General features: G+C 41.5%; 1 protein-coding gene across 6 annotated transcripts in view; it reads left to right on the plus strand.

Annotated features, from left to right (window-relative positions):
• The window catches only part of UBE2U (ubiquitin conjugating enzyme E2 U), a 47,844-nt gene that overhangs the window by 1,398 nt on the left and 25,258 nt on the right, over positions 1-21,188 (plus strand). For all 6 annotated transcript variants that reach the window (XR_008307105.1, XM_053249851.1, XM_053249848.1 and 3 more), the window contains exons 3-8: positions 2,579-2,660; positions 5,250-5,342; positions 12,328-12,425; positions 14,639-14,765; positions 17,015-17,090; positions 18,814-18,902. Coding sequence is in view for 5 of the 6 variants with exons in the window: in XM_053249851.1 (XP_053105826.1) it covers positions 2,579-2,660; positions 5,250-5,342; positions 12,328-12,425; positions 14,639-14,765; positions 17,015-17,090; positions 18,814-18,902 (565 nt within the window). In the remaining variant the exon portion in view is untranslated. The remainder of the gene's footprint in view (positions 1-2,578; positions 2,661-5,249; positions 5,343-12,327; positions 12,426-14,638; positions 14,766-17,014; positions 17,091-18,813; positions 18,903-21,188) is intronic.

Raw genomic sequence — 21,188 nt, forward strand, 5'->3', positions numbered from 1 at the left:
AGTTCGGAAACTGCAATTGGTACAGACTGCAGCAGCCAGATTGGTCTCTGGGACAACTCGAAGGGACCACATGACACCAGCTTTAAGGGAACTGTACTGGCCGCCGATATATTTCCAGGTGAAATACAAAGTGCTGGTTATTACCTATAAAGCCCTTAACGGCTTGGGTCCAGATTGACTGTTACGATCTTCTGGATAGGTCTGGTTACGGTTGTCACTGGCTCATTTGGTGGCAACCCGGGACCGGGCATTCTCTGTAGTTACCCGGGGCAGCAGGAAAATGCTCCCTGCTGAAATAAGAGCATCTCCTTCTCTGTTTGTTTTTGGGAAGACCCTCAAGACTCACCTGTTCTCACAGACTGTTAATTAGAATTTTAATAATTTGTTTTATTAATAATTGTTTTATGCTACTGTTTTTATTTCTGTTTGTTTTAATTGTTTCATGTATTTTAATCTGTGCTTTTTAAAATATTGTTTTAAATTTTGTATACCGTCTAGAGATGTACATATCAGGTGATATAAAAATAAAATAGATAGATAGATAGATAGATAGATAGATAGATAGATAGATAGATAAAAGTGAACAAAAAGGTCTTCACCTGGCATCTAAAAGAACAAAGCGATGAAGCCAGGTGAACCTCACTGGGGAGTCTATTCAATACAAGGGATATTTCCAAACAATGTCTGCTCTCTGCTGATCCATAAATTTTGACTCTTGGAAATAACAGGCTTTGGACATTCTATAGAGTTACTAGCTGGGCCAGGCACAGAGCATCTGTGCCTCTAGTTTGCCGCTGCTGGCTGGTCAACTGCCACCACCATTTTCTCCCCTGTCCCTGTCACTATCCAAGCAGCTGCTCACAAACTCTAGCGAGAGCTGCCACACATGGAATTAGTGACGGGTACACCTAAGAGAAATATATATAAAGAAGATAATTGGCATGCTGCTGTGAGCTGCTTGGAGCTAGATAGAGAGATGGATTATAAATTTTGTAAATAAATAAATGACAGGAAGAGAGATTATTTTGTAAATAAATAAATGACAGGAAGATAGAGTGCGAACATTATTTTATAACAACCTAAGGTCTAGCAATGACTAATATGACCGAATGATGAAAATTGGTTTTTCTGACCTTTTTTTTATCTTTTCCTGAACAAGATTTGTTTTTTCCTTCTCATATGTCCTGAATAGCTTGTTAGGACCTCAACACTGCTTTCCTAGTACTTAAGAACTGTGTATAAAAGGCCAGAAGTGCACATGTACACACACACACACACGCACACGCAATAAGATTTCCATCTTTTTTTCTGGCAAGCTTCCATGTCTTTAACAAGCTTCAGGCAAGTAGTACTTGTACATGTACAGCCTTTTTCAGCATGTCAATGGAATGATGGTGAAAACTTCACCTGATTTGTGTGTGCGTGTGTGCACGAGCGCGCTGCACAGGAATCCTGTCAAAACAAGATAGCAACAAAACATTAGGTGAAAAAGCCCCAGGCGGATCTGTGCCATGTAGATGCTGTAGATGTAATACCAGAGCAATAGCCACCATTCTTCACGCAGACGGGACCAACTTCTAGCATTTTAGCAAGGCAATTCTTGCCTTACATTATCACTGGGAAACTGGCACAAGTATGTTGCTTATCTAAGTAAAGTTGTGCTATCAAGTCGATGTCGACTCCTGGTGACCACAGAGCCATGTGGTTTTCTTTGGTAGAATACAGGAGGGATTTACCATTGCCATCTCCCATGCAGTATGAGATTATGCCTTTCAACACCTTCCTATATCTCTGCTGCTCGATATGGAATTTCCCATATGCTGGGAACACACCAGTGGGGATTCAAACCAACAGCCTCCTGGTCTCTAGGCAGGTTACTTTCCCACTGCACCATTAGGTGGCTCTATCTAAGTAAGATAGGGCTTTTACGACTTATTCAGTTTATAGAAATACATAACCCCTTCTCCTTCAAGGTTTTTGGGGAGTGAGCTGAAAAGATAAGCTGAGTGACCATATTTGATATAACATTATAAAAAAATGGGATTAAGGTGAAAACAGGGGTAGAGGCAGAGGAGAGTATTTTGGCTCAGTAAGAAGTTGCTTTACTTGAATGAAATAAATGGGTAGGAGTAAAGGGAGTGGGTGGGACAGTCCACAGTGCAAAGGATTCTACTTGGTTGTTTTTTTTTAAAGCTTTCACTGGAAGGTGTGGACTTAGTGAAAGAAATAGATGCCATCCGTTCACTAGTAGGAGGCAAAGAAGAAAACACAGGATATGTGACTTTCAAAACATTATAAATATCCCTCGCCTACAGGTTAGGATGGCCTATAAAATCAAATGAAGCTATAAATAATATCTCATGCTGAATAGCATAAGATCCATTGCATTGTTTACAAAACAAATGTAGCACCAAATAAAGACTGTTACCAGGAAGTAAATCCTATGGAAGTAAAGGCTTAGGATCAGATTGTAAACATAATGTAATTTTTATATAATACATACACAAAGTGTACTCATGGTCTTAAGGGGGAAAGTACTTAAGCCAAAAATTTCCTCCCCCCTCCCCCGGTTTCTTAGGGCATTTCTATTTCTCCTGTGGGAGATAACTTGATGGAATGGCTAGCTGAAATCAAAGGACTGAAGGATTCACTGTGGGAAGGTAAGTCATCCTGTGTCCTAGGAATTTTCTAGTCCAATGTGATATTAAATTGTGTAAATGATTGTGAATGCAATAGTTTTATGCAGTGCTATTATTACTTTATTTATTATTCAATTTTTGGATACCTTTCATAAGGCATCCCAAGATGTATACTATATATTGCTTTCTATATAGTATTGTATACTATATACAGTGGTCCCTCTACTTACGAAATTAATCCGTTCCGAATGCACATTTGTAAGTCGAAAAATTCATAAGTCGAAAAGCGGTTTCCCATAGGAATGCATTGGGAACGGATTAATGCGTTCCGGAGCCTAGAAAAAAGACCCAGACCCCCAGTAAGGCTTGCAAACTGCACAGGAACATTTCTTTTCAAGAATAAACAGGCAGTAAACAGGCAGGCAAGTCAAGGAAACCGCATGTAAAATTTGTAAGTCGAGGAAACCCCATCTAAAAATTTGTAAGTCGAGGAAACCCCATCTAAAAATTTGTAAGTTGAAAAAACCGCATCTAAAACCGGATCTAAAACTGCCGTTTGTAACTCGAAAAATACTTATGTCGAGTAGTTTGTAAGTCGAGGGACCACTGTATTGCTTTCTTTTACCAGTCACCTTGCAAGGCCAATCACCTAGCACTATTATTCTCATTTTACAGATTGGAAACTTATGTAGAAGGATACTAAATTGCCCTTGTGTCAGACATTGGCCATATTCTTTTGATCACATAGTTAGTCCAAGGGACGGCCAGCTAAGATACAGAGACGTGTGCTCTCCTGAAAAGTGATTGTGTGCAAGGGGGGAAGTCCTGGACAGAAGTGCAGGAAGTGATTGTCTGCGAGGCGCAATTGCAATTAGGTGCTGAGCTGGCATTGGCAATCTTAGATCTGATGTATAACACATCAGTGTGTCATGGCATCCAACTATGATTACACCTTGCAGATGACTTTTCAGAAGCATGCACACAACCTCAATCTTAGCTGGCCATTCCTCAGCTCAACTTTGTGATCATAAGAACACAGCTTTGAGAGGTAGGATTCAAACACAGTTTTTCCAAATCAACACGCTATCCACAGAACTTTAAGAATAATTTCATTCCTTCCAACCTTTTGATAATGCGGGAGTATGCAATAATGTATTACTTATACATTATTGTGATCCTATGGGTGTTTGGGGAAAAGGTTAAAAAATTGTTTAAAATTGCCCACTTGTCCATTTTGTGTGTGTGTGAGTTGGGTGGCACCCATCATGCCTTACCACCCAACCCACTTTGGTGTCCCTAGGAGCTACCCATGTGGAACAATGGGGTGTTTTGAGTTTCCCCATTGTTCCTTATGTCTGGAACACTTGAAACGTTTCGAGCTTTGTTTCGTTGAAACAGCTGGGTTGGCCGCTGTTTTGACGAAATGTTTCAGAATCCATTTTGCGCACATCCCTACCATTGTCAGGCTATCCCTGTCCAGATAGGGCTGTAATTGGTATTTCAGTTGGTACTTTACATTTCTCCAAGGAGCTCAGAACTGCATCTTACAGGCACTCTTGGACAGCAAGTGAGGGAATGGAAGAGGAGCTGTAGCAGCCCCACCTGCCCATCCCTCTCCTTCCACTGACCCAGGCAACTGAAAGTTATACCTCCAATCTTTATGCTTCATAAATAGCGATCATATGTATACATATCTACAAGGTTGTTAATACAGGGCTGTAATATAATGCATGCTTACTTGGGAGAAACTCATTTCTGAGTAAATGTATACAGGTGAAACTCGGAAAATTAGAATATCGTGCAAAAGTCCATTAATTTCAGTAATGCAAATTAAAAGGTGAAACTGATATATGAGACAGACGCATTACATGCAAAGCAAGATAAGTCAAGCCTTAATTTGTTATAATTGTGATGATCATGGCGTACAGCTCATGAAAACCCCAAATCCACAATCTCAGAAAATTAGAATATTACATGGAACCAAGAAGACAAGGATTAAAGAAAAGAACAATATCGGACCTCTGAAAAGTATACAGTATACTGTGCTTGATTGGCCAGCAAACTCACCTGACCTGACCCCATAGAGAATCTATGGGGCATTGCCAAGAGAAGGATGAGAGACATGAGACCAAACAATGCAGAATTGCTGAAGGCCGCTAATGAAGCATCCTGGTCTTCCATAATACCTCATCAGTGCCACAGGCTGATAGCATCCACGCCATGCCGCATTGAGGCAGTAATTGCTGCAAAAGGGGCCCAAACCAAGTACTGAATACATATGCATGCTTATACTTTTCAGAGGTCCGATATTGTTCTATTCTTCAATCCTTGTCTTCTTGGTTCCATGTAATATTCTAATTTTCTGAGATTGTGGATTTGGGGTTTTCATGAGCTGTACGCCATGATCATCACAATTATAACAAATTAAGGCTTGACTTATCTCGCTTTGCATGTAATGCGTCCGTCTCATATATCAGTTTCACCTTTTAATTTGCCTTACTGAAATTAATGGACTTTTGCACGATATTCTAATTTTCCGAGTTTCACCTGTATGTAGGTTTGGGCTGCATATGTACTTATGAATAATGAAGTCCTGTTTCTTTGTAATAGGAGCTGAACTGCAGCTGTCAGTGAAGTATACTGAAGATTACAACAAAGTCCCTCCAAGTATAAATTTCACTACTATTCCTTTCCATCCCAATGGTAAGAATATTATTGAGTAAGTGTCCCTCCTATGATAGCTGATCAGAAGCGTAGACTGGGGATCCTCATTAATTTAATTTTGCTCCTAGATGTTCAGCTACTGGTTCCACTCAAAGTGCATTTTATCAGCTGTATGTAATTAAATGATTACAGCATTTTCTCAAGGACAGGATTCTATTTATTTCTTTGTTAAATTTTATTTCTTATTTATTAGATATATATACCATTCAACTGACCAAGGTCCTTGAAAGTGGTTTACAGAAAGAGCAAGCAACATAAAAAATCCGAAGGCTAAAACTATCTATCTAAGCAAACAACTCTAAAACAGCTGGTAAAGCTGATGCAGAGCCAGCAAACATCAAGATAGCCAGTAATCACAAGTTAAATGTGTGTTGGAAGTGGAACGCTTTAGCCTGGTGCCTAAATGTATACAAAGAAATCACCAGGTGGCTCTCCCAAGGGATGGCATTCTGCAGACAGGGGACCACTACCAAGAAAGCTCTCTTTCTGGTAGCAATCCATTGCACCCTTGTAGATGGTGGCATCCAGAGGAGGGCCTCCGAAGATGGCCTTAAAGAATGGGCAGGAACATATTGGAGAAGAGACTTCTTCAGGTAGTTTGGACCTAAGCCATTTGTGACTTTAAAGGTCAACACCAACATTTTGAACTGAGCCCAGAAACTAACTGGCAGCCCGTGCAATTGACCTAGCACTGGTGTAATATGTTGTAATTGACCAGTCCCAGTAAGCAGCCTTACTGCTCTGTTCTGCACCAGCTAAAGTTTCTGGACCATCTTCAAAAGTAGCCCAATGTACAATGCATTGCAATAATCCAGGTGGGAGGTAACCAGTGCATGGATGACTCTGTCCAGGTTATCTCTGTCCAGATAGGGCTGTGTAGTTGGTCAGTTCTGTTAGTGGAACAGCCCCAGGGTGATAGGTATACACCCCCAAAAAATAGTGTTTGGGCTTTGTGTGGGGAAATTAGCTCAGAGTGGAACAATTCCACATAAGAATAAATTTAATGCAAAGTGTTGGTTACAGGAAAATGACTGGCTCAGAGAGAGATGTTCATAAACAAAGAAGGTTTTATTTGAGGGTAAGGGGTACAATGGAATAAGAGAGTCACTAAAATCAATATTATTACTAAAAGTATGTTACAAGAGTAACCATACAAGTACTAAGGGAATTTAGCTTAATGACCAAATTGAAGTAGCTTCTAGGCTGGCTAGAGAAAGGAGGCGCAGAGAAACAGGCTCCTGGATTCAGGAGAGAAGAGACAGGGATTGGGGTGCAGCAGTTATTATATAGCCTCATTCCTTCCTTCAATAGTGGACGGAGTGATCGCAGACCTCTTTCCTCAGGGTTAGATCGGGGAGCAGCAAGTAGTGGAGAATCAAGGGAGTTAGATAGCAGGAATGAATCCAAAGGTCATCTGTTCTCACGAGGCCGGTTCTAGGTATTAGTGAGGAGGGCAGTGCGGATCAGATCCGGCAAGGGAACTGATCTAGGGCCTGGAAGCAAGGAAGGCCCACAGAGCAGAACACAGCTAAGTGGTATAGAAAATGTCTGCCGCAGCGTCAAAGTATCAGGTGACTCCATAAGGTGGTAACCAAGTGGGCAGTTCCATTAACAGTATATTAGCCATAGCTGGTATATGAGTTGGTAGTTTACATTTATCCAAAGAACTTGGAATGTATTTTACTCACAACAACCCTGTGAAATATGCTGACTGACAGAAAGTCACCCACTTCAGATCTCTTATTAAACCATGATTTTGTGTTACATGAATCAGCTGACCCCATACAGAGATGTTCCTCAACCAGCATCTTCCAGAGCAGCAGAATGCATGTACAAGGGAAAGGAGGAGAGATTTTTGCTGTTTTTCCCTGTCCCTGTAAATTTTCTTTGCTTTCCAGTAATATGTCCCTGCAGGCTGTGCTATCTCAATCTTTAATTTCACATTACAATTTTTTTTGCACTTTCCCTTCTTTCTTTGAAAATGGCTGTGAGAATTCAGCAGATGTTTGAACTTCAAATGGAGACTTATGTGCAAATGTACATACAAAGTTTCACTGTGGTTTCTCCATCTGTTAGGAAGTTATCACATGCAACGTTTCTTCTGTCATCCTTGAAAACAATATATTGGTTCAGGTGGAACTTTGAACGTGAAATGTAGAAAGGTGTCCTGAACACGCAAACCCAATTTCCATTCCAATATCTCAGTCTTCAAGGAATCTATTCCACTGTGATGTATTTCCCATATGTGCCTGTTTCCTGCCCTAGTTTTATTGATTTTTCCATAAGAGGAGATTCTCCAGTTAGAATTATAATTTGTACATGTTAAAAGAAAGCTGGTTTATTGTTTAAATAGGAAGCTGTTTTTCATGTAGTTATGTCTTCAGATTTCGGGATGTCTCCTAAAAAAAAAAAAGTTCATTTCTCACCACAACAGGATTAAAAGTCACCTGGTTTTGGTTTGGTTTTTTGCTAAAATCTGCTCATATGCAGCTGAATTCAAGGTCTGAAATTTGTATTTGGCCATGCCCTCCCAAACAGTCAGCAACCAAGTTGGCTGTGTAACATCACACCTGCTGTCTTTATTTGAGGCCTGTATGGAGAGTGAAGTTTCCTATAATAATCCAACCAAAAACAATCATGATTTTTCAGAATTCCAGGAAGTGCAAGTGGTGTATTATACCACTGTGCAAAAACCCCACAAAAAGCACATTGGGAAAAATATTTGTGCATGTACCTACAGAAAAGAAGCAACAGAAAGCTTGGACAGATGCAGTGGGAACATTTGTTAAGAGAGAAATCCCTGTTCTTTGTGTGTAAGAACCATTTCAGTGTTAGTACAAATATAAAATGTTTATTAATGTCCTATATTGTATTTTCATTGTGTGTTTTTAAATTTCCCTGTCCCTTTTTTAAAAAATGTGAGCAACTGAGCAGAGAAGGGGATGGTGAATAGTTTCATAAGGGTGGAGATGGCTGAAGAACACAAGGCTGTTCTCATTAGAGTTGACTTTATATCTCAAATCTCCCTTTGCCAAAAAATCTCCCTCTTATATCGCATGCCAGTATAAGGGGAAAATATATATATTTGATTTTTCTGCACCTTTAAAAGGCGGGGGCACTGTGTGATGAAGAGGGGGTAAACAGTCCCTATTTCCTGCTCTATATGTCTTTTGCCCTAGAAACAGCTGGAAATAATTTCTACCAGGGCTGGTAAATCAGCCTTTCTCCTGCCCCTGGGAAGGAGAAATCTCCTGAAAATAAAGGGCAACAATTATTACATTTGAATAATTTAACTCATGTCTCTGAGGTAGATTGGGTCTGTTCTGTCACATAGGCTTCAACTGCTTAGCAGTGATAATGGTGCTGCTTCTATATGACAATGAAGGAACAGCCTATTTCCTCCATTTTACCTCAGAACCTCTAGGTTTTAGTGTTCCTGTTTTGCTTTTACAACCCGCCAACTGTACGTCATAAGCGGAAAGGGCTGCTGAATTCCTTGTCAGGGTCAGAGGGCCCAGCACTTTTAACATCTGCATGACAGGCAGACATTCAACGTGCAACTTTTCAGCCTGTCATGTTGGAGATCCAGCTACAGATGGCATTGACCTTTTATACTAGTAACCCTAATGTCTACTAGGGGCATTGGGAGTAGAGACAGATAGTTAGGGTCTCCTTCTCTTTCCTGTTTATCTATGCTTCTGTGACCCCTCTATAGATAGAAGGTACTCAGTAACTTCCTGGGAGTAACTTCTTTCTTCTTCTACCCAGAATGCTTCTAGCCCTCTCTCTGAGAACCATGCTTCTATAGGTCTCTCTCTGACCAACATGTAGCCAGAAGTTAGATATAGGTCTTTTCATATCATCATCTACTTCTGAATAAAGTAGATTAGTTTAGCCTCACATGAATCTCCATGCTTATCATTTACAAGCTGTTGCCTCTGGGACCCTGTTAACTTCTGCTGTAATGGGAATGAGTTAGCTCCTGGAAAGCTCTGCTGTATAAGTAATTACCCCCAACAGGGTTATGGGCCCAGCCCCTAACGGGTTTTTGGGACTGATCTCCCAAATCTGATCTCAGGGTTGATAAAGGCATAGCTACAGTAACAAAGAGACAGCATGGTTTCCAGCCAGATTAGCCTCAGCATTCCCAAACTGGATGGCTCAAACTACAGTGACTGGTCATTTCAGATAAAATCCTATCTGATAAGCCAGGGACTTGACAATGTTCTGGAGGACACACAGAGACCAGTGAGCAACAAGGAGATGCCAGAAAGCTTTGGAGTGCTCAAAAGAAGAAAATTCTTTGAATCCTTGGAATGCATATAAGTCCAAAACTATATACTCATTTTATGGGTGTGGGGTTGACCAGTGAAGTTTGGGAAAGGCTGGATGAGCTTTATAATTGCAATGATTATAAGTGATACAGTCTTCCTTATTCAAAAGCTCTGCAACTTGAAGCTAAATGAGGCTGCAGTTCTGGGATTCATTTTGAACTAATTGTCTGAAAGTTATCAAGCTTTGAAATTGGAGATTGAAGTTTCAGATGCATCTTTAAATTTAAAATATAGCTCTGGGTGCTTGGCTGAACATTTTCATAGAAAGCAAGAAATGGTTTCTCCCAGTAGTGCTCTTACCCCTGGACTTCGGGGCTGAAGTCCAGGGCCTCCACACCCCCTGGGGGCCCCCAAATCCTCTTTAGACTGCCCCAGGTAGTATGGTAGCTGCTGGCCTGCACTGTGCTGGGTGGCGGAGTATAGTTATGACATGTGCCAGGACATAGACAGAGGGGTGGAGTGAGGAAAGAAAAATGTGAGATGGGGATGTGTTAAGTTGTGTGTTGAAATGTTTCTGCTACTGCATATTTGCATAAATATATGCCACATGTTAAAAATACTCTGTGTGTGTGTGTGTGTGTGTGTGTAGGGGGATGATGCTTAACTTGCAGCGGAAGTAGGGGCCTCCTGTGGGCATAGGCGGGGTCCAAAGGCCTTTAGGTCTAGGCTCCAAAATTACCAAAGTGCAGCACTGGCTGCTCCTCCTGGAGATCATGTTATAGCTTCTCACTCAGAGAACACAGTACAAAGGTGTTCTCAGTGTAAAGGTGAAGACCATTTATATGCAAGCTGCACTGATAAGCCCAGGAAAGCTGCTGCTAGCAAAAACCAAGACAAAGGGAGAGACAGAGAGGGTTAAGATTCCTGATGCTAAAAGCCATCAGAATTTCATACTGAGAAGAGATCCTCATAAACTGAAGTACATAAAGGGCAAACCCAAGCTTAAAAGTTATAATACCATGATTGAGACCAATAAAAATGTATTCTGCATCAATTTCAGAGCAACAGAGAATCTTTTGAAAGATATTGAAATGTTTATAGAATTGGATAAGGATTACAAAATCCCAATTTATCTCGCAGATGGCAGATCCCTTTCTGAGGGATCCACACTGAGGGAGTGTTGCCCCTGAGACCCTGTTAACTTCTGCTGTAATAGGGATGAATTTGCTCCTGAAAAGCTCTGCTTTATAAGTAATTACCCCAACATGTCATTCAGCTGTTAGGAACACAGCAGCCCCTTCCACTTATGAAGTGCAAGGTTGGAGGGTTATAACAGCCAAACAGGAGCTCTGAGGCTTGGCAGTTCTAAGTGAAGGGAAAGGACACTGTGAGATAGAAGGAATGAAGGAAGAGACTAACAGGGATATGCACAAACCTGTTTGGAGGTCCTATTAAGGGCCTCCGAACAGATTTGAACACCAGGCGGTTCAAAGGCGGTGGGGGGGGGATAACTTTAAGGGTGGGGGAGAGTGCGCTTACCCCTCCCTCTGCTTTCCTCACTGCCGGTGCTCCGTCAGTAAAGGCTCCATTGGGGCGGCAGCATACCTCCCTGCCGCCCCATTCCCTCTTTGTCTGGAAATACCAGGAAGTACCTGGTGCGTGTGCGCACACCCGGTGCACCAGGTACTTCCTGGTACTAGCAGAGCGCCGGCAGGTGGAAAGCGGAGGGAGGGGTAAGTGCACTCTCCTCACCCCTAAAGTTATCCCCCTGCCTTTGAACTTTCCCCACCCAGTTCCATGTACATCCCTAGAGGCTAATGTCACAGATAAGGAGCCAAGGTGATTGGCTCCTTGATTGAACCTGTTCCCCTATTTACGTTGGAGTCATGAGTTCAACCATTCAAGGACAATGCTTGGACAATGCTTGTGCTTTATTTTCAAAAGATTCGCCTTCCCAAGGACAGGGGAGCAGCAGATTTCACCAGCCCTGACAGAAATTCTCAGTTGAAAGGCAGAGAAAAATCAAATAAAAACATTTTCCCCCATGCCATATGAGAGGGTGATTTTTGGGTGGAGGGGGGACTTTTTTGAGTTATAAAACCAGCTCTAATACTAATCTTGTGATCTTCACTCTTCACATCTCCACTCTTATGAAATCCGCATCTTCAGCGAAGAAATATGCAATCATGCAGTAATAAAAAATAGTATATTTCTTGAATTTCCTTTTACAGAGGAGGCAAAACCCCCCGCACTTTTCAGGCATGGTCAGGAATCAGTGCAAAAGAAGTAGCACACAAACTCAGTTAGTCCTCCCAAACATTCCAGGAGATAGCAGAGAGGTTGAGTAGTACTGATGTCATAAGTACCTCAACCATTGCAAGAGTGTTTTTGCTGTGTTAGGAAAATGTGAATCTTTAAACAGGTTTAAAACAAACCACTTCATGTAGAATGAAAAAATCGCAGCACTACCTAATGGTGAGCTGCTTAATGGAGTAATACTATTAAAAATGCTATATGAGATTTAGGAGACATGCCCATTGTCTACCTTTCTTTCACTGTTTCTGCTGTAGAGAAAATAACTTGTTCAGTTGTTTATGATAGAGTTTGGATAAACATTTTGAATCTTCTGATTTGTATATGGTTATCTAAAACACTATACTAAATGTTAATGCCTTTGTTCCCTATGCAAGTGGACCCAGAGTCTGGGAAACCTTGTGTGGATTTTCTAGATGACCCTACCAAGTGGGACCCAAAGTTAACAATCAGTAGCATCCTGCTAACAATCCAGGTAAAGAAAGAACTGTGAGAATAAGAATTTATTGTTATTTTTCTTTTGCTAAAGGAACAATTAGCATTTAGTTTGTGTACACAAGCTAGGATTCAAAGAACTATCCAGGTTCACACAAGGGACTTGCACTAATCCAGTGAAACATTTGCCTCTTTTTCTTTTGAACAGCTGGATCCCTTGTGCCTGCCATATCACCCCTACATTTCAAAGGCAGTTTATTGTGTGGCATGGGGAGCTTGAGGGGAAAATGTATAAGATTCCCTTGGGCTCACAAATCTAATTTCATAATTCTTTGGATCCTAGCCACAGTATTGATTTCATACTAAATTGTATTTATATGAAACAGGGATATTTTATTCATGTACTCATTTCACTGTATCCTGTAGGGCAGGGCTGCTCAACTTCAGCCCTCCTGCAGATGTTGGCCTACAACTCCCATAATCCCTGGCTATTGGTCACTGTGGCTGGGGAGGGAATTGTAGTCCAAAAAAAGCTGGGGGGGGGCCTAAATTGAGCAGGCCTGCTGTAGGTGTTTACCATTTTCATAGTCATAACATGGAAATCAAAATGAAAGGGAATCTGTTTCAGTTGGGCAGGGCGGGGGGAGTAGTCTGGTTGCAAAGCAGTTTGATACAAACTCATTTGCCTGATTTCTTCTTTAAATTAAAGTATGAAATATAGCATTTAATTCCTCATGCCCCATTTTATTTCAGTCTTCTCTGAAATAATTTTGATGAAACTAAAAAAAAAAGTTGTTTTTTTAATAAATCAAGCCAAAATAGAACTCTTGCAAATAATAGACCTCTTGCAAATAATTCTGCTTTAATTTTACCTTCCTGCAATGTGCATTGATTAAAAACATTGTCCATCTTTGACAATGCAGACCTTGGACCATGTACGTTAGCTGATGTTAAATAAGTGCTTAAAAGCAGTAATAGTTCTGAATTTGATACAATGGGCAGGATCCAGATAAGGTAGTCATGATTAAGCATAATTGTAATAAATGAGTCAAGTTAGTCATGACTAACTTAAGTAATGGACTAACTTAGACTGGATACTTCCCACTGTTTCTGATAGCACTTCAGATTGAGCTAATGATGGGGATGGATGGAAGAGCCAGTTTCAGTTTTTCTCATCCCTCACAGTTCAGTTGTAGATGCTTGAGCCACTGGCTCTCCACTGGTCCACAAGGCCAGTGTGGATGTGCATAGGACCAGTGTAGTAGAGAGCCAGCGTGGTAAAGTGGTTAGAGTGCTGGACTAGGACCAGGGAGACCCGAGTTCAAATTCCCATTCAGCCATGAAACTAGCTGGGTGACTCTGGGCCAGTCACTTCTCTCTCAGCCTAACCTCCTTCACAGGGTTGTTGTGAGGAGAAACTCAAGTATATAGTACACCGCTCTGGGCTCCTTGGAGGAAGAGCGGGATATAAATGTAATAATAATAGTAGTAGTAGTAGTAGTAGTAGTAGTAGTAGTAGTAGTAAAAATGATTAGCTGTCCATCCTGGCCCATGAGGAATGGTAACTGCATTTCCCTAGGACAATTGAAGGGCTCCCAGCAGCTGAGCACTATCAGCTGGACATGCTGTGGCTGCATTCCTAGCTTTCGTGTGCAGAAGGAAGAATGCAAAACCTCCTCTTCTACTCCTCCATTGGGACATGCTCCAAAGTCCCAGGCACATATGCACACATAGCAGTGTGTGGTAAGCCCTGCAAGACTCAGTATGTGAAGAAGAAAAGCAGAGGCTGAGAAGCTGGACTCCCTCTGAATTGGTTCAACAGCTCTGTCTGCCTCATTCCTCTTTCCTCCTCACACCTTTTCCTTCTCTGCCACTCAGAAATGGAAGCCTCTGTGGGTGTAGCAAGTGAGAAGGATGGAGCAAAGAAGGAAGATATAGGCACTTCATACATATTTCTCTCTCTGTAAAGTAAGAAAAGCATATTTGAATTTCATTTCATTTCACTTTGCAGCTAATTGTCTTTCTCTTTAAAAAAAACAACCACAAAGGCAATATAGAAATTAAAATCACAAATATAAACTATCAGTTAAAACCACATAAACCAATATAAAAGCACAGATCAGATGATCAGAACAATGCAGTCAAAAGCTGGAACCAAAATTGTGTTTGTAACTTATTTTACTTGCCTAAAGCCATAGGTTCCAGTGATTGGTAAAGCATTATAAATTGTTATGTACATGTTTCTCCACACAGGTTTTGCTGTCTAATCCAGTTTTGCATAATGCAGTGAACCTGGAGGCAGCTGAAATGCTGCAGAATCATTATTCGCTGTACAGAAAAAGAGTTATACAGTGTGTCACAACTAGCCAGCACCTAGAAGGTAATAAACCTCCATGCATTATGCTATTAGTCATAAATATATTCTTTGAGCACCACAGGGAGTTTTAGAAAAACCCTTAAATGTTCTTTAAAAAAAACACTATTTTACACACAGCAGTAAATTTTAATTAGTATGATTGGCAATGTAACCTGAGTATGGGCTCTCTAGGTAGATCTGTGATCTCATGAAGCACATTTGCCAGGCAGTGTTCAGAGGTGATGTAAAGGTCATGAGTTGGGAAATGAGGGCAAGAGTAGCAGTGATGTTAGAGAAAGTAAGAGTTGCTAAACTTATGGTTCCTTTGCTCACATGGCATTATCTACAGTGGAGAAGCACACATGGATAGCAGTTCCACTGTTTTGCCCCTATTTGACATTGTGGCTTGAGCCCCAAAATGTTTTGGCACAGCTTTGCCACTCTGTTGGATTATTCTGCATTCCTCCATATTTCTGATCTCATCTCCTTGGGAGGTTCTATTTTTGGGACAGAAAGTTTAGGATATACATATTTTAATAAGTGAATTGAATAAGTAAATAAATAAATCTGAGCAAGACAAAGGTTTATCTCTGGACCTCATTCATGAATGGACTGCTAAGGAATGCATGTAACCTTCATAATGGAAAAAAACTCCAAGCGAGCATCACTCCCTTTGCGGGGGCCCTGTTGGATTCCTATACATTTTTTTCAGGCTTCAGGGAAGCACTTCTCTGCTGTGTTTGTCCTGACTGCTATGAAAGATTTGAATCACAGAACTCTGGGTGTTATATTTATCCCCAGTTTATAGGGGAGAAACATTTTTATCCCAGTACAGCTCCCATCTGAGACCCCGCTTCTCCTGTAAGTATAGATTGCAGTGATAAAACGTTTTATCCTCCTTGGAGTACTCCAGAAGCCCACTCTGACCTGGAACCACATGGTAAAGTCAGTGGCTCATTTCCACAGAGTATGGCTTCCCAAAGCATGTGAGCCAAATCCCTATGAAGATGTGAAAATACATTTAACAGATATTGATGGGACTGACTTCAAATTAATGTGTTTAAGATTGGTGGTGGGGTGGAGGAGTTAGAGCTGTATAATTATCAGTATACAAAATGCTTCTCGGGTCAGGGCATCTTTTTGGTTGTGTATATGTTATAAGTAAGTGGATTATTCAGTTAGGTCTGGTTCAGATGCTAGCTGAGTCCCATTCAGTCACCTGGAGGAAAGTATGAATTGTCAGTTTCATGAGCCAACCAAAATCAAGTGAGCCTCCAGTAACATGAACTAGTGGCGACTCCTATCAATCCAGCCAGGCCCAGACCTTGTGATGGGTTTTTCAAGAAGGACAAAGAGCAAACCTCAGCCAGGATCCCCAACACCAAGGCAAACACCCCAGGACCCAGAGGCCCTCCTGCCAGAGCTCACTCCTCCTGCAAAGGTCCCTTTCGAGGAACCTGGAAACACCAGAGATCTAGTGCCCTTAAATGTGACCCCCCGTTCCATCTCCAAGTTCTCCTCTCTTGCCTCCGGGGCCTCAGAAGCAGCAGTAACACCAAGCCAAGGCCGAGCTCCAACATCAGCTACCTATATGAGATCCTCTCCGTGGATCTCTTCAGGAGGAGGGAAAGGTCAGCTCAGTTGCTTGCCATGGATCAGGGCCTGTCTGAACTCCAGGAAAATGTGGGGCTCCTGGCTCCTATAAGCACTGTATTTGCAATCAGATCTTCAATGCTGCAACAGCTCGACACCAAGAGGTCTTCTAGAACCTTAATCTCTTATTCTGCTCCCTTTCCCAGCTGTACAACTCCTGTTGTCCTGTCCTCTAGTTCCAGCCCATCATTCATTCTCCTTGCTCCTGCCCAGCCTCTGCTCCAGTCTTGATCTCCAACCAGACCTATGTCCAGAACTGCATGTGATACTTCATCAGCCTTGGTCTGTAGATACAGACACGTCTACGTGGTGGGTAGATATCTGACCACATTTGCACTTTTTCAAGCTGCCACGACTGTGGATATTGTAACAGCTGTGTGCCCACCTCACACTTGGAAGTGGTGGTTCATCTAACCAGTGACTCCATACAGTCTTGGCCAGGTCCTGATCCTATTTGCATCCCTATGTACTCCCATAAGTGACTGCATGGGGGTCAACCAGCATCTGAACCAGGGCTTCATTCAAACAGCAAGAAATGATTGGTCATTTTCTGTAAGTGCTCATCAGAATATTCAGGATAAGCAAAACATACATTTAAGACAGTTCATTGTCTTCTGTAGCTATTCCTAACATTGTGGAAACGTCTGAGAGCAAATTTTTCTCTTCACCTGAAGAACCTGCTCCTGGCCAAGTGAGGTAATAGATGATGATTAAGGTCCTGTGAATGGACCACAAAGAGCCCCTGTGCAAATTATGGTGATTATGCAGGTATAGTTTTGTATATGTAGAAATAAATGAATAATAAACAAGTTAAATTGCACATTCCTATCTATATAACACATGTACCTATACTTGTGTTATACAAGGAACCTTGACTCTTTTAAAAAACAATAACAATGTAATGTGCTATATCTCAGCTCTGGCATTGTGTCCAACCATGCTGACAATGTAGTCACTCCTATGAACCTTTGCCCACGTAGTAAGAACTACTAGTAGTGGGAAGGCAGGTTCAGGTAAGACATGTTGGGGAATCAACACCAAACTTCAGCAGTCCTAGAAGAGCTTTCCTACATCGTAGGTTTTGAAATATTTGGCCTATAATAAAGGAAATGGCTTTGTTAAGAAAACGGTGACCAACTATGGGCTGGGAGACAATGCTTTAGTGTAAGGGATACAAGGAATGTAAAGAGGCCCCAACCTTGTTGTCAGTGGCTGAAAGGGAGTTCATAGCTGAACAATTTCTCACAGCTTTAAATCAAGGCAAAAGTATAAAGCCTTTGAAGAGCAGCTGTTGACATTTTACAGGACAGCAAAAGAGGAGGAAGGAGCAAGAAGGCAAGGACATCAAATAAACCAATAATGATGGCCATTGTGCTCAAGATTCTTGTCATTTCGTAAGATAGTATGGTCCTAGTTTCCTTTCTCTTGAGCACAGGGATGTCTGCTGAAATATCTGATAGCAATAAGCCCGTGGGGAGTTTTGAAGTGCAGATGCAGTTGTCTCTCTTTGGGTTGCTTTATAAAATCATGTTGGCTGATTTATTTTTAATTACTTAATTATTGTGATTTCAGTGATATGTTTATTTTATTGAAGTTAGTCCAGAATGAATAAACAATACATAAGGCACTGAGGACCCTGAGGGCTGGCTGTACATAGGCTTTATATAATTGTGTCTGCTTTCTCATAGCTTCCCCCAGCCTTCAACTTCTGCAGATCTTAGTAAAAGGTGGTTGCTATTAGTAGGAATCATGTACAGTTCCTAGCAGAAGTCACCTCAAGATGCAAGAGCATAGCTGCCTTAAGTGAGTCTTGCTCCAGGGTCCTGTAGCCTTGCTAAAACAGAACAAGATATCTCCAGAATAGGTCTATAGGCATGAAGAGCCACTGTTTTTTGTTTTGTTTTGTGTTTTGTTTTGTTTTGTTTTGAATCAGATGGAGAGAAAAGTAGCTCGTTTATACGTAAACTTACTCTCACATACATCTATATGATGGGTTTTTTAAATCTTGGTTCTCTTGTTGCCAATGAGATTCTCTTAACCTGCCTATTTTATATAGAGTTAAAAGATAAAAATATCTATATAGTATTATATATGAAATATATATGTTTTCAGAGATAGGCTGTGTGTCTGTGTGTGTGTCTGTGTCTGTGAGAACTAAGATATCCATCCAAAAGGCTTTGAAAGAGAACCAGTCAGGCTTTCTCAAACTGGAAATGTGTTGGCAGAGCTCAAATTTCCTTGAACTCATACTGTTTGCCTTCATTTGTGTTGAAGGTGAGTAGTCAGTAATGTCCCCTTTAAACCTTTCTTTGCTCATTCTGCTGCTTTGTGAAACATTCTGCAGGAAAATATGTGTCAAATAACTAATTACATAATCCCCCTTGAAAACTCATCCTTTGTTCCAAATGTATGTTTTCAGAAAGGTTACAGACGTATCATATGAAGATTATTATTTAACATGGATTGAAATAGCCACATCAAAAACAGTTGAAAATTTTAAAACTCCAGGTAAGTGGATGCATCTGGTTTAGTAGAGTTAAACATAGCAGGCCTGATTCTGATCTTATTCTAGATATGAATAAGCACAGGGGCTCATTCTCATGACCCTCTCAGTGTGGCAGCTGCAGTTTTAATTCAATCCATACAGTCTTCCAGCTATGCTGCCATGCACTGAGAAGGTTGAATGCATGCCAATACCACATGCAGATTCATCGTGGAGTGGTGTTTTGCATCCAGCATGAGCTCTTGAAAAGCTGTTCTCATGTAAGTGAATTAAAAACTATAATCATGTGGCATCAGTATGTATAGCAGAATCTCTGTCATTGGCATGGATTAACTGAAAGCCACAGCTGCCATGAGCTAAGATGTACCCTGATCCCCTTTCATTTTGATGGGCAAAGCAAGGTGACATGAATGTCTAGGATATACCAACAAATTGTTAACTGACATAAATAATCATATCTCCAGTTATTTACATAGTAACTAATGCCTTTATTACATTATTTATACTTGGAGCAGATGCACAATGCATTTTCAAAGTCAAGTTCTTTACGAGACTTTGGTGTACATTGTTTTTTAAGGAATAGCATCTTTTCAGTATGAGATAGAATCTGGAAATGACCACTGTTGAACTCATCACCAAGGCTTCATATGGCCCCTGGGATTGCCCAGAGCATATGTTCAAATGCAATTGCCTTATACTCAGTCAGACCTGAGAGCTTCCATATGCAAAGCATGTCCTCTATCAATGAGCTATAGCCCCTCCTCAGAGATTTATGCAAAGGCTATAAAGAAGCAACCACAAATATAGGAAGTCAAACTGTGGCAGATGAATGCTGAGATCATATATTAGATAGTTGTAAAAAACCCTGCCAGTTTCAGACCAGAGTTAAGGCTATCTCATTTTGGCTCAGGCTCCACAAAGCCCAGAAATTGGAACCTAAGACTTGTATCTTAACAGATGTGCCATGTGATCAACAATGATGTGCAGTGTCACAAATTGTGTTGGTTTACAACTTGCCTCCATGCACCCACACGTTTCCTTGGCCTTTGATGCCCAAATCAAGGTTTGGGAGGATGGAGTGCCTGGCTCCAACAAAGATCTAAAACCGGCAGGTTTTTTAAAAATTATCTAATTTCCATGGTTTGTGAAAATGAAATATATCATTACACTGTTGGCAATCCAGTATCTTCCCCGATGGTAGGGATGTGCACAAGCTGGTTCGGCACCCCCTTTGGGAAGCACTGAACTGGCTCGGGCACCCGCAGCCAAACCAGTTCTGCAGGGTGGGGAGCGATTCCCTTAAGAAGCAGGTCCTTACCTGCTCCACTGCTGCCTCGCCACTTTTCTGGGCACAGCACTTGCACTAGCAAAGGCCATGGTGACTGCGGTGCTGTTTCCTGCAGCCTGCGTGCATGGCATCAGCAGGCACAGGGCTGCTGCACATGCGTGGCAGCCATGTGTGTGCCAATGCTGTATGTGCAGGCTACAGGAAACAGCACAGCAACCACTGTGGCCTTTGCTAGTGTGAGTATCATGCCCAGAAAAGTGACAGGGCAGCAGAAGAGCAGGTAAGGACCTGCTTACCTGCTTCTTAAGGGAACTGCGCCCGACCAACACCTGCATGAGCCACTCATGCACATCACTACCAGATGTCACATTTTAGTGTTGATTCTAATGAACACTATATAATATAATGCAGTGAATTGCACTGTATTATATGTTATATATTTCTAAAACAGTTGTAGGATATTTTACAACTAGAAACAGTGTAGTAGAACCAGTGTGGTGTAGCAGTTAGAGTGTTGGACTAGGACCAGAGAGGCCCGAGTTCAAATCCCTGTTCACCCAGGAAACTCACTGAGTGACTTTGGGCCGGTCACATCTCTCAGCTTAATTTACCTCACAGGGTTATGAAGATAAACATAATAACCATGTATACCACTCTGAGCTCCTTGGAGGAAGAGCAGAATATAAATGTAAACATAAATAATAATGAAATATACTCCAGTACATTTGGAAATGTATCTTGGGAAGGTTCATATGGAGGCAACTTTGGTAAAATATCTCCAGTGGGAGAGCCATTTCCCGTCTCTGTGCAGTGCTGTGTTTTTTCCAGTACTGGAGGGCAAGGGGGAGGGCTGCAAGAATAAAAGAGCCCTGTAATGCCCCAGCATCCACCTAGTGCTGAGAAGTCCCATCCATAGAACTCTGTAGGTGCCCAAACCGGTGCTGAATTGGTATAGGCTAGGGTCAAACCAGTTCGGTGCTCTGAGGCACCACCAGGGGTGGAG

The sequence above is a fragment of the Hemicordylus capensis genome, chromosome 4, assembly GCF_027244095.1.
Source record: "Hemicordylus capensis ecotype Gifberg chromosome 4, rHemCap1.1.pri, whole genome shotgun sequence".
NCBI lineage: Eukaryota > Metazoa > Chordata > Lepidosauria > Squamata > Cordylidae > Hemicordylus > Hemicordylus capensis.